The sequence below is a fragment of the Lycorma delicatula genome, chromosome 1, assembly GCF_047948215.1.
Source record: "Lycorma delicatula isolate Av1 chromosome 1, ASM4794821v1, whole genome shotgun sequence".
Taxonomy (NCBI): Eukaryota; Metazoa; Arthropoda; class Insecta; order Hemiptera; family Fulgoridae; genus Lycorma; species Lycorma delicatula.
The window spans coordinates 287,309,273-287,322,233 of record NC_134455.1 but is presented as its reverse complement, the minus strand read 5'-3'; the positions used below and the strand labels follow the sequence as shown (position 1 = coordinate 287,322,233).

Below are 12,961 nucleotides of genomic sequence, written 5' to 3'. Positions count from 1 at the left end.
AACATTCTGTTGTAAACAACACAAAAATACTTGAAATTGTTGAGATCTTCTAAAAAAATCCAAGCACCTTTATAATATTTCAGTCTTAGTTCTGTCTAACTTTAATTTGATTAATGGGCAAGGCTGAGTGAAAAACATTTCTGTAGGTATAAACTTATACCTGGCTACGGTTTAGGATATTCTGAAACTTCTGCAAAGGCAGTTTTCAAAAACTGTTTTTTTAAACAGTTACTTTACTCCTTTTGTTAGTATGTGCAGGATAAGCTGTTAAAATAATAAAACTAATATATACTTTTTATTAGTGGTTCTCAAAGTAAGTTTGTAGGATTGAAACAAATATGGTCAAGCTCGGGGTCTATATTATGAAAGACTATGAACACGCAAAACAATAATATTTAATTACGGTGATTTCAAAGATTCAATCTTAACTCTTACTTATTTAACTCTTACTGATTGTTAGTATTAGTATTACAAAAATACCCTTAAAGTGACATGTGTTTTGTTATCAATTAGAAACTCACGCATTCAATTTTCTAAATACAATTTTTTCATTGAGACAAATGTACCTTGAATTATTGACAATATGGTGAAAATCTTTCTTTCGATTTTTCTCAACCGATCAGCATTAACATAGACAATTATAACAACGATGATTTTTTTCGTTTTTGTTTTAAGTTGTGTCTCAACATCGATTTTGACGAGCGACATGTTAGAGTCAAACAGAATTTGTCACACGTTATTCACCGCATACGAAATTTAAGTTTTCAATAACTGTAATTATTTAATTTTATGAAATATTCATGCACAGTCAGGCAACCACCATCTTTAATAATGTTTTCTTTTTACTATTATCTATAAATTATGAATAAAGTGTCATAAAACAGCAAATTTAACTACGTTGCTGTAAAAAATATACTATATAAACACTCTATTCGCATTAGATTACGTTTACTTAATACTTTAGACAACACTTCTGTTTCATAATATATGTGGAACACTACACTTATCCCAAAATTTACGGTTATCCAACAGACACTACCTGTAATTTACAAGGCAATCGAATGTGTATAACGATCAGTGCCCTTTTTGAAAGTCTAGTGGAAATTGTAATAAAACTAAACAAGAGATTCCCGGCTTGATACAATTTGTTACTTAATTTATAAAGTACATAATTTAACACTATTTTCGAATTCAAATTTTGAAACTGATTAAAGTGATTGACTTTTGTTTAACAAAGTTATTTCGTTATGTTTACTAATTGTCTAATTGGCTAATATATATATATAATATATATATATAATTTAACATATATAACTAAACACATATGACTATTATAAATTAACAGTATACGTTTGTGCTGTTAGTATCTTCATGTAATTAGTCTCAGAAACTTTTTTTTATTATCTTTTGCCGTTTCTTTGATTTTTAATGGTCATTTAATGCAAATCGTCATAAATGAGACGAATATTTTCATAATCACATTAAAATTGGTGGTATCATCCAAATACTTTATTACCTCCTTTCTAAAAATGATATGTTAATGACTGTTAATTCACGTAGGAAATTAATTACAACATTATTAAGAAAGAAAATGATGATTTAGCATACAAAATTACTTTGGTATTCCTAGTAACAAATACATACAATCTCAAATAACAATAGGCTGATGTGATAACTCTACATAGTAACAGTGATACGAGTAATATATTAAATCGAATAAATAAAAATCAGCAAATTAATATTAAGAAAGAATCATGGATAATTAACAACCTGAACTTTTTGGTACTCTCTTAAATTTTTAAGTGAAAATATTCTGAAAATAAGAATAAATTCAGGGTACATATTCCGATACAATTCACCTCTAATCGATTTCAATAGAAAAATATTTATTCAAATGTAATTTGTTTGGAATATTTCAAACTGTGAGCACAAAATTTTTTTCTTTACCCCCAATTCTTCGCTTAAAAATCGTTCACGTAATTTTTGTGGTAAAAAATGACATCATGATTACCATAGAAAGTTCACCAAGAAACGAAAAAATAATCCTCGAAGTCAGAAAATTTGATGAGTACAGCTTACATACACATAAAAAAATATACGAGTCGAATTGAGAACATTCTTCCTTTTTTTTCATGCCGATAAAAAATGTTTGAAAGCACTAATTTAAACTAAAATATATTAAAAAATAAATAAACTAAGAAATCAAACTAAATAAGGAAGGTAATGACGCTTTCAAATCTTCTTTAAATTTATTTTTTTGAGTTGAGGCCAAATAAAAATGACTACTAACTATTTAATAACCTCTAATTTACTGAATACCACCAACCACTGAAGTGGTAGCGTCTCAACCTTTCATTCGAAGATCTCAGATTCAAATCCTAGTCGAGTACTGCATTGTTCATACGCTACCCAATTTCTATTTCATACCTCCATGCATAAGCTTCGAGCTTAAAGGAAGAATTAATCAAAAAAACAATTTGGTTCTACTTCAAAAGGTTGAAATTTAAATAACAAATGAAAAATACTATTTTCTTTTGTTTTAGAGCAGTTATTTAAAAAAAAAACGATGTTTTTTACACAAGTTTATTTTCATATTACATATTTTATGTATTGTTATTAAAAATAAAAATTGTTCTCAAGAACTACTCAATCCATTTAGGTAAATGTGTGGCTCGATCTCTAGCAAAAAAAAAAAAAAAAAAAAAAAAAAAAAAAATTATATATATATATATTATATATTATATTCATCCAACAGAGAACCTTCACATTTTATTGAAGTCGGTAAGTCGGTTAGAAACAAGAAAAAATACTACATTTACAAACATAAATGTTTCCTATTGATTCTGCAATATACTCGTATATATTTTTTGTGAGATTCCTACAGCTACTTTTTTGCGGCAAATAAAAACAACAATAATGAAAATGAAGTATCTACCTTTTCAATAGATGTATTAAAATCTTTTTGTAAAGATAAACTGTGATTGGAGTTTCTTCGTTATTGCGTTTTTGAACTTCCTGATTGGTTTTTAAGGAAAGAACCGAACATTAATTTTAATTCAAACATAACCAGAAAAATACTAAGAATATAGATACTTTTAAAATAAAATCATCTTAATTAAAGATATTGACGGAAGATAATTAAAGATCTAAATAACAGCCGATGTAACAAGTGCTTTAGGGCAGCAGGAGATTTCCTTTCTAACGCGATGTATTGAAACACATAAATTCTACTGACAGTATATAACACGATTAAGAATATTCTATTCAACCGTCTGCTATTTTATTAAATGAACACTCAAACCAGTGTAACACTAGCGGTAAAAAAAATCCTTTATGAGACTCTTTCGGTTTTCTAAAATTCCTTGTATCCAGCAGACGAACATTTCATTTCAGTAAAGTTACTTCTCAGATAAGCAATACTTAATCTGTTTCAGAAATTCAACTATAAAGAGAGATAGTTTGATACGTTTTACATTAATTTATTAATCATCATGTTTAAAAGTACTGGATTAGACTCAAGGCCTGTACCATGTAATGGAAAATTTCTAAAAAAAAATGAAACACCTAATACAGTAACCATATCATCCACTATTAAATACAATTATAAATAGGTACTCTATAATCTTATATAAGATAATCTGAATAAAATATGCTATTTTATTAGAACTGCTTCAGTAGAAACAAGGAACTTAGAAGGATAAATTTATAAAGGGACAGATCTTAACAACCCTATTAACATCAAAATTATTTGTTTTGCTTTCACTGAATTTGTTACTTGCTAAAGAAACACAGTACTGTTTTAAAACAAAATAACATTTAAACCAACCTAAATAGTTTCCATCGTCGCTAGTAGTTTAAAGCTTTTCCAGCAGCATAAATGAGACAAAAGATTAGAGGATTAGAGATAATTAGAATAGATCAGAATGTGAATTTTCTGTTTCATGACTTTCCTCATAACATAATTTATTTATTAAATATTTACTTATTGAATTATACCCATAAGAAAACTTTTTTTTTTACTAAATCCCTTTCCTAAAATCAGGGATTTTATATAAGTGATTTGCCCCGACAAGCTGCATGTGCAATTTATAACTTAACAAATTCAATGAGAATTTTTATAAATGCATCACTTAATTCACATTTTCCATGTCCTCATAACTTTTATTATTTTTAAAATTTTGTTCTGCCTTATCAACATTTAATAAAGATTAAATGTTATATTAAAACAAAGACTAATTATTCATTTTGGTTGAACACCTGTTTGAATTTCATCTTTTTACCATTACAGCACATCAAAACACAGAGATAATTACATAAAAAAATTAATAAAATAGGTTTTATCTATGACATCTATTACATGATAAACACGTGCTGAAAAAATAAGTTCTTAAGTTGATAACACTCTGAACTGCTTACAAATAATTCTGTTGAATAATATGATTGATATTATTTTAATTAATAAGCAGTAGCTAGACAATACACCAGCCTACCTCGTCATTACATTGATACTGATAAGAGAATGAGTTTCAGTCCGATGCAATTCTAAAATAATCTTTTTTATTCAATATCTGTAAATTATTTTTTAAAGAAATACATGATCAAAGGCACATAAATGAAGCAGATAGATATGCATAAATAACTGATAAAGACCGCATTGTCTTTCAACTTGTGTCGTAATAATGGACTGAATCAACCACAGAAATCAGAGTCAAGCTCCAAAGTTTTACGTTTCACTACATCGGCTATTAATTAATAAACTTAGTGATACAGATCAAATAGTTAATTAATGTTTACTATTTTTTTTGCACTTAATATTTTAGGATTACTTTTCTCATAATGATTTTTTCATAATGTTCAATAATAATTTTTTTAGTTAAATTAATGAATATTATCTTTTATTCGAATCAGAGCATAATTATATATATATATATATATATATGAAGAACGATATGTATTATATTTGACAGATAACAAAAAGGCACTACTCCAGCATTAGAACGGAAAGATTGAGGGAAAATTTGGAAAAACCTTGATCAGTGCATCAGTATGAAATACAAAAGTAATCTTTACAAACAGAAAAAATTATTGTACATATTAATACACAAAAATAACAATTACATGACCCATGAAGTGTTAAGCACTAGGTGAAGTTAATAAATAAAAAAATCTAGTACAAAATAAAATGATTTTGAGATACTAATTGTAGATTATCAGAGGACCTTCAGAGGAAAGAATTTACATGAAATACTTACGTGAAATTCACTTGAATTAGGGTTACATTGTGTTCATAACCATAATACATAATACTCTTATGTATTTTAAATATATAAGAGTACATATTTAACAATTCTGCAGAAAATTTTGTATAATTTTAAACTAATGATAATTTTAAACAAATAAGTTAGAAGGTTACTAAAATCTTTAGTTATTTTGTTAAAAAAAGAAATTGATCTGTAATAAATGCCCTTCTTTGTAGACTGAATTATCAGGTTATGTGTAACGTGAGAATAGTTACGAGTTGTCAAGTTGGAAATGAATAAATACTGCTATTTTTGGGGGAATAATGAGAATAAAACCAGTTGCAGATTTGAAATAGGCCTATTTAAATTCATAGAAATTATATAATTTTTTATTTACTACAATTAAATCTGTGTTTATAATATTTACTGGAACCAAGTTTATGATCTTAGCTCTTTTTGTGTCTTGAAAATTTATTCTGATTTTTTGATTGTCCCAAAATTTTAATGGGATTATTTTAAAAAGTAGTAACCATACACATAATAAATACTCAGCAGTGATGCTTATTCGATAAATATTCAATAATGAGTTTATCGATTAGGATGCTTCAGAGAAATGTATTGCAGTTTGATTTTCTTGGTAACAAAATCGATTTGATTTTCTAATAAAACTTTTATTTAAAAATACTATAAAAATTTTTGACATATAATTAACATGAATAAACTACTATTACTTCCATTAATGAAAATACAATTCACACAATTGAGCTGGATATTAGAATTGCAATGGTTCTATTCGTATAATTTGCATAGTTAGAATCCATCCATGATTAATAAAAATACATATATATTTTTGGGATTTTTAATATCTATTTTGGGAACTTCAATAACAGTTCAAAGAGTATATCTTATAACAATTCTGCTTTTCAATCACCTATTGCAGGTTTAGTTAGAAGGGATTTAGACTTAGCCCGGGATTTGTGAAACTTATTACATTATTTCCATTACAGTTTTTAACATGATAAATGTATTGAAATAATATATGTTTAGTTTCTATTCTTCTATTAAAAGAAAACTTTTAATAATATAATTTATATTAATAAATATATAAATATAGATTCGTAAATGATACAGAGAGTGGAATCTAAGTTAATACGATTGTCAGCAGTAGTGTTATCAGCAGAAAGATGAATCATCTGATGACTAGGAAAATAATTTACAAGAGACCAAGAACACTTAGGGAATCTCATCTCTGAAATCTTTACTGCGAAGTGGTCATCTAACCACTACTTGAGTAATTGTAATTAATAACATAAAATATTTTTTTAAAATTAATATTTAGAAAATCAAAAGTTCATTAACCATTCCATCTGCGGGATTTTATTTTTAACTATGAAGTTTACAAGCAGTTAAATGTTTTGGGAATTAATGTAAAGTATTCACTCATTAAAATATTTTAAAACTAACCAGTTTATATGTTTTAAATAATTCACAAATATATTTATAGATGAAAAGAATTGTTGTGTTTTCCCGAGTAAAAGAGGAAGAAAGTTATTTTTGGGGTAATAAATTAAGGTGGAGATTGTATTGCAGTGTAAAATCAGTGAAAAAAAGGTGTCACAATAGAATGAGGTTAACATATTATAAGTAGAGTATAATCAGTTTCTTAAATGCTTGAATCCAGATAAAGTAATTTTAGTCTCTGTTTATTTAAGATGAACCCATACTTGAACCTTGATGAATGAAATAATGTCACAACATTTTTGTAATACTGATTTTCAATTCTTTAACATGTGCAAATTTGGAAATCTAATTTCATGCCATCAGTGAATTGAACTTGTCTTTGCATAAACATTTAATATCTTTAATTTTGAAGGTTGTAATTTATTCGGCTACTGATTTTTTTTTTACATTTATCAAGAGTATTTCAGTAGCTTGAAGTGATGTACCTGAATTCTCATTATATTATGATCTCTTGGTTATGAAATATTTTGCTCTTGTTAAGAGCTCTTGATTAGACATATTTTCCTTTCATTTTTTTTTTTTAATTATTTTAAGTAGCTCTACTTTTAACACATTTTCATTAAATGGGATATTTTTTCCAGGCAGTTAGTTATACAATGCAGTTTATTCAAACTATAAAACCTTTGCATACAAAAACTGACACAATAAAATAAAACTTTACAATGACCACAACAAAACAGTTTAATAAATTTGATTTGGCATCTTGAATCCAGTAATAAAATAATCAAAATTCTTTTTATTGTGATAGTCCCCTAATTTGCTTTTACATTTAGAAGTCATTACATGATTTGGTTCAAACTAATCCCCTTTCAAGTATACAACTTTCAAAGTTAAAAATTCAAGTGAGTATCAGATAAATGAACTTGAAAGGAAGGTGTCAAAATTACCATAATATTGTAGGACTCTTAACAATTTACCTACAAAAAATGTTATGAAAGTAAAAAGATTATCTATTATTTTATATAAATAGCCATAACAATATTAATCCAAAGAATTAATAAATTTCATAATTATTTGATGAATAATATGAAGATGAGAATGAGGTAATTTTTAAAGAATTTTAATTTTATTCTAAATTAAAATTCAGTGCTTGTATCACTGAATGATACAAGCACTGAATTGCAGTGATTGTATACATTCAGTGAATGTATCCATCAGTAGTATTCACCAAATTACTTAATAAAAACATGAATATTTTTCAGATGTACACAAATACAAATGTATTTATGATAGATTCGTAGTATCTCAGGAAAGGCTTTAAGCCATAGACCGAGGTCTTAGCCCCCTTGATGGTGAAGTGATGAATTAAATAGATTCATTAAGGAAGAAAAAAATTAATAATTAAAAATTAATTAACATAATTACAATTAATTACACTTTAAAAAAGTGTACAAACACTTTTTTAAAAGTTGAATGATAGGTTTATTTATAGAATAAGAAACAGGAAATTTCTTAGTGGTTAAAATTTACATAAACCTTAATGATTTTAAGATTTCATCTGCCATTTCCTTATGACTTGGAGGTCTGCAGATGTCAGGGCATTGTGAAAAATAAATTACAGTATAAAAAAATTTACAATAAAATGCAATCAAAAAACAGGAAATTGCAAATACAATAAAAATATTTATTTTGAATTTTCATCTGCTAGCTGAATGTATGTCAAACACTTAATAATAACTGTTGACATTTAAACAATTATAGTTTATACTGAATAGCCCAGGTTAAGTTTTTACTGCAATCTTTTACCTAAACGATGGAATAAACCACAACAAACTGCCCAGGTTGGTGTCTATTACATGCGTACCATACATATACATCATTTAAGAGTTATTATTTACATAAAATAATAGCAAATACTCGTATTTAATATGAGTTTATTTTTATGTCAAAATAGAATTAAAGACTATGTTACCAAATTTCCTTTCTTACTACAGATTAAAAAATCTTGATTTTTCAGATTCTTGACTATTCAATTTATAAGTATCCGATTACAAGAAGTTTGGATATGACAGATTTTACTTTAATGAAAATATAATACGAACTCAAAAGCTTGTTAGCCTGAATAGTTATTATATTACTTAATAGGAAATTTTAGTATTTATACATGAAATTTAATCTGCTGTCATTTATTATAAAAAAAAAAAAAACTTATATACAAATATATATTTTAAATAATATTAATATTGTGTAATAATTCGTATGAAAATTTGATGAGAACACAAATGTTTACTTTTCTAGATAAATACTAATGAATACTAGACATGACAAAAAATACATGCTAAGCTGAATAAAATTGATTCCAAACAATATTGTTTGGAATTGTTTCCTAAGAAATAAGGAAGGAATAGTTGTTCAGTGTTATTATTATAACTTTCACATTTTAAATTTATTCTCTGGCGTATCTTTGTTTCTCTTTATCAATTCTTGGTTTTTGTATTATTTTCAGAATGATATCTTTGTAATGGCTTTGATTGTAGACATTTGGAGATATTTAAAGTAAAGTGGTAAAAGAAGTTCTACCATCCTGATGAACATCAGTGTAAAAGTTAGCCAGTGAAGGGGGTCAATAAGACAACCTTCGGTAAAGCCCATCAGCACTAGGAATGGAGAGAATGGTGTGATCGGAATCGTCACAAGGTGTGTCTTCCACAGTGGGAATTAGAATGTATGAGCTAAAGTAATGAAACTTCTATAATACTTCTAATGAAACTTATATAGAAACTTTATTGCAGATAAATCTTGTAAGATTTATCTAAAAAAAAAATCCTTCACATTCTCTCAAAGATGTTGCAGTTGTGGTTTGTCTACTGCACAGAAAGTAACTGGCTCAGAAATACTTTTTTCAAGATATTCATATTAGCTATAGATTATTTTTCTTTAATTTAAGTGAACTTTTTTTGTCAATATTATAATTTATAATTTCAGTTTCATCAAATAACTGTTGGATTCCAGGATTTCCTGGGCAGTATTTTAAATCTAATTCCATCTCATATCCAATTGAATCAAATCTCTTTTATACGAATAAGCAATCACTTTCTAACAGTTTCTTTAGGCTTATATAGAATACAGTTGGACTGATTGCAGGATAATGTTGTGTTTTTCATTTTTCTGAATGCCAGTTCCTTTCAACTTCAAAACCATATTTGAAGTGAAATAATTTGAAAAGTATGGACCAGAATTTTAAAATCTTTCCTCAAAAGGTGAATTGTTTTTATCTTCCTATGTTAGATGAATGCTTTTGTAGTTGAATGATAAAGAAATGAAGAACTCTAAATGCAATAAAACATCTGGTTGAGGTAAAAAAAAAAACCATATAAAAATACAATAATCAACAGCTATACAAATTTGTCAACATTTACAGTAAAACAAGAAACTACATTAAAAAAAAAGACTTAAAACATTCAGAGAGCAAAAAGAATACTGGTAAAATAAAATTTTATGAAAATTTAGCTGTTAGTTATAGGATTTATTTACTCATTAAAAATTTCATTTTAAGTAGAGCTGCTATATTCAGTTTTGTAATAATAATATCCATGACATTTTCAGAAATTTTCATTTTATTATAGAATATAAAGATATTATTATTGGGTAGTTAAGACCCAACAGATTTACAACTACATATATCAGTTGTCTAGACATCTAAGGACAAATGATAGCCATTTTTCAAATTAATATTATGATGAGCACAACTGATGATTTTTATTTGCTGATAGATCTTAGATGTCTAGATGATTGGAACTATCTATTGTGTAAATCTGATGGATTTTAACTACATATTATACACAGTAATAAAATGAAGATTTTTGAAAATTACAGTAGACTAATTGCAGAAACCGAAGCTGACCATGAAAATTCCACAAGATTTCTCCCTCATAAAGCTAGAGAATTTAAAAAAAATTGTTATAAAATAAAACCATAATCTCTTGATCAGGTAAACAATAAATGAAACAATGACACTAAAAAAGCTTACTTTATTAAAAATAAAACAAATAATCTTCTTTTTTTTTTAATTTTTTTTTTGGTAAATATTTTTTATACATATTACATTATTTATTTGAATTTAAATTTTACTGAAATTTATTGATCTATATTAAAAAAAATAATAATACAAACAAAATGAGGTTTCATAATTGAGTACATCCTATTCGTTCAGCAAGAGGTTGTATTAAGTCATTACACTCAATATCCAATGTAGGCAAAGGATATCTTATTGATGTTGGAGATTTTGTGTTATGGTATGAGAATAATTCTGTTTCATTGTTCTAAAACATAAAAATTTTATTTATGAATTACAATCTGTAGGTTTTTGTGCCCAAATTATAATAGATATCTTAAGCAAAATGTTATTAATAAATATGCAGTAAAACTGTAACAAAAATATGGCTTGTATTTAGTAGAATTCATTGAACATGGTCTGAAAACAAGCATTGCATGCTGTTTTCTTTGCACATCTACAGCAACAATTATATTAAATAATAAGCTACATGTTAGAATAATGTAACTGTTAATGAAGTGAATACTAATAATAGAGGGGTATTCAGAGACAAGTGAGATATTTGAAATAATTATTTGAGTAATTTATCAGGTGGTTTTTGTGTATGGTATGTATGTATGTTGGATAAGTGGATGTTTAATTTGTCCATTAAGATGTATTTAGTGTGTTTGTATGTCTCATAACAATGAGTGATTTCTTAATTTATTTATTTTTACTCTGTTTCAAATGTAAACCTTTAGGCCAGCTCCACAGACAAATAATCTCTTAACTTGAGGATTTCCATGGCAAAATTTGCCTATTTAGGTTTTATTATTTATTTTATCAGAAAACCATAAAAAATAATTGACCATAATAATTTAACTATAGTAAATTTCTTAGGCTAAATCTAGCTTATCAGACTCCTGTGCTGGGAATAAGAAAGTGTCAAGATTAATTTAAAATATTCTATACATGGAAAATTTAAATAAATCACAGGTTTGGAGATTATCTCCTCTATAAATGGAAACTCAATAATAGACTTACTGTGTACTTATTTTATTTGTTGTATTAAGAATATAACATAAGATTCTTCTTTTCAGTTGTTTAAATAGAAAATAATTATAGGTTCACCTATTTTTTTCTGTTTTGTAGGAGTTAGAATATCTTTTGTCTGCTGAATGACTGTACAGCTGGGTTTTCAGATGATGTGTCTCAGCTTCTTTGACATTAAGTCTCACTTTATGATTTTCACATTTTATATTTATATTTTGTTTAACTGTTCAATATACTAGAAATTAATTTGTTTTTTGTTTTTTTATTTTAATTAACGAATAATTTTTTGTTCTTTTTTTAGGAATCATGATCTGATTGGCAAAGATAGTATATATTTTTTTCTATAATTTTAATTGTTAATACTTTCTTAGAAAACTACTCTCATAGTGAATTATGTTACAAAACATGTTTAAACCTGTATACAAATATTGAATTATATCATAAGGAGGAATGCAATTAAAACTCTAAAATTAGAGTTCAATTCAAACTCTATATTTCCTCCCCTTTCTTAAATAAGTAATCTTAGAGGCAGTTGTGCAGTATAATTAAATGAATATTTAATTACCTTTTTGTACATTGCATGACAAAATGTGCAAACATTTGTCCCATTGTCATTCAAGGATACAAACTGGAACTGATGACAAGGCTGATCCACTGGACCTGAACATTTTTAAAGAATTCTATACTTTATGTAAAATGAAATATTACCTTCAGTTCAAATCATTTAAAATTATTTAGCAGAATATAATTTAATAATTTAGGTAAAAGGAAACTATTTACTACATAAAATTTTTAAACGCTGATAAAAAAATTGAAGAAGGTTTGTCGTAAGATGACATTTATAAAAAAATAGTCATTATATTTATATTAAAAATAGTCATTAGTTGACGACTCTTGTTCAGCAATCACAGTGCTGTATAAATAAATAGTACTGACCTTGCCTTCGTTATCATTTAACTTCAGAAATACAAAATTAAGTTTTATTTTCAAATGTTGTTAATTATTTAAAAGTTATTTAATGTACCCAAATTGGTTGAGAGCAAGATAAAAAATAAAATTGTTTGGTAGTTATTAGGATATGTTTTTAGAAGTTTTATCTGCATGTTTTTTTATGGGTGTAAAACTGGATAAAAGTGAAAGTAAAAAAAAAAACAAAGACCAGTTAAACTGAGAT

At 26.3% G+C, this 12,961-nt stretch overlaps 1 protein-coding gene across 1 annotated transcript in view; it reads right to left on the bottom strand.

The window, feature by feature from the left end:
• Window positions 1-10,711: 10,711 nt before the first annotated feature.
• The window catches only part of LOC142332546 (basic helix-loop-helix transcription factor scleraxis-like), a 51,796-nt gene continuing 49,546 nt past the window's right edge, over window positions 10,712-12,961 (bottom strand). Inside the window, exons 4-5 of the mRNA XM_075379004.1 lie at window positions 12,353-12,447; window positions 10,712-11,023 (exon numbers count right to left, since the gene is read on the bottom strand). Coding sequence (XP_075235119.1) covers window positions 10,886-11,023; window positions 12,353-12,447 — 233 coding nt within the window. The 3' untranslated portion in view covers window positions 10,712-10,885. The remainder of the gene's footprint in view (window positions 11,024-12,352; window positions 12,448-12,961) is intronic.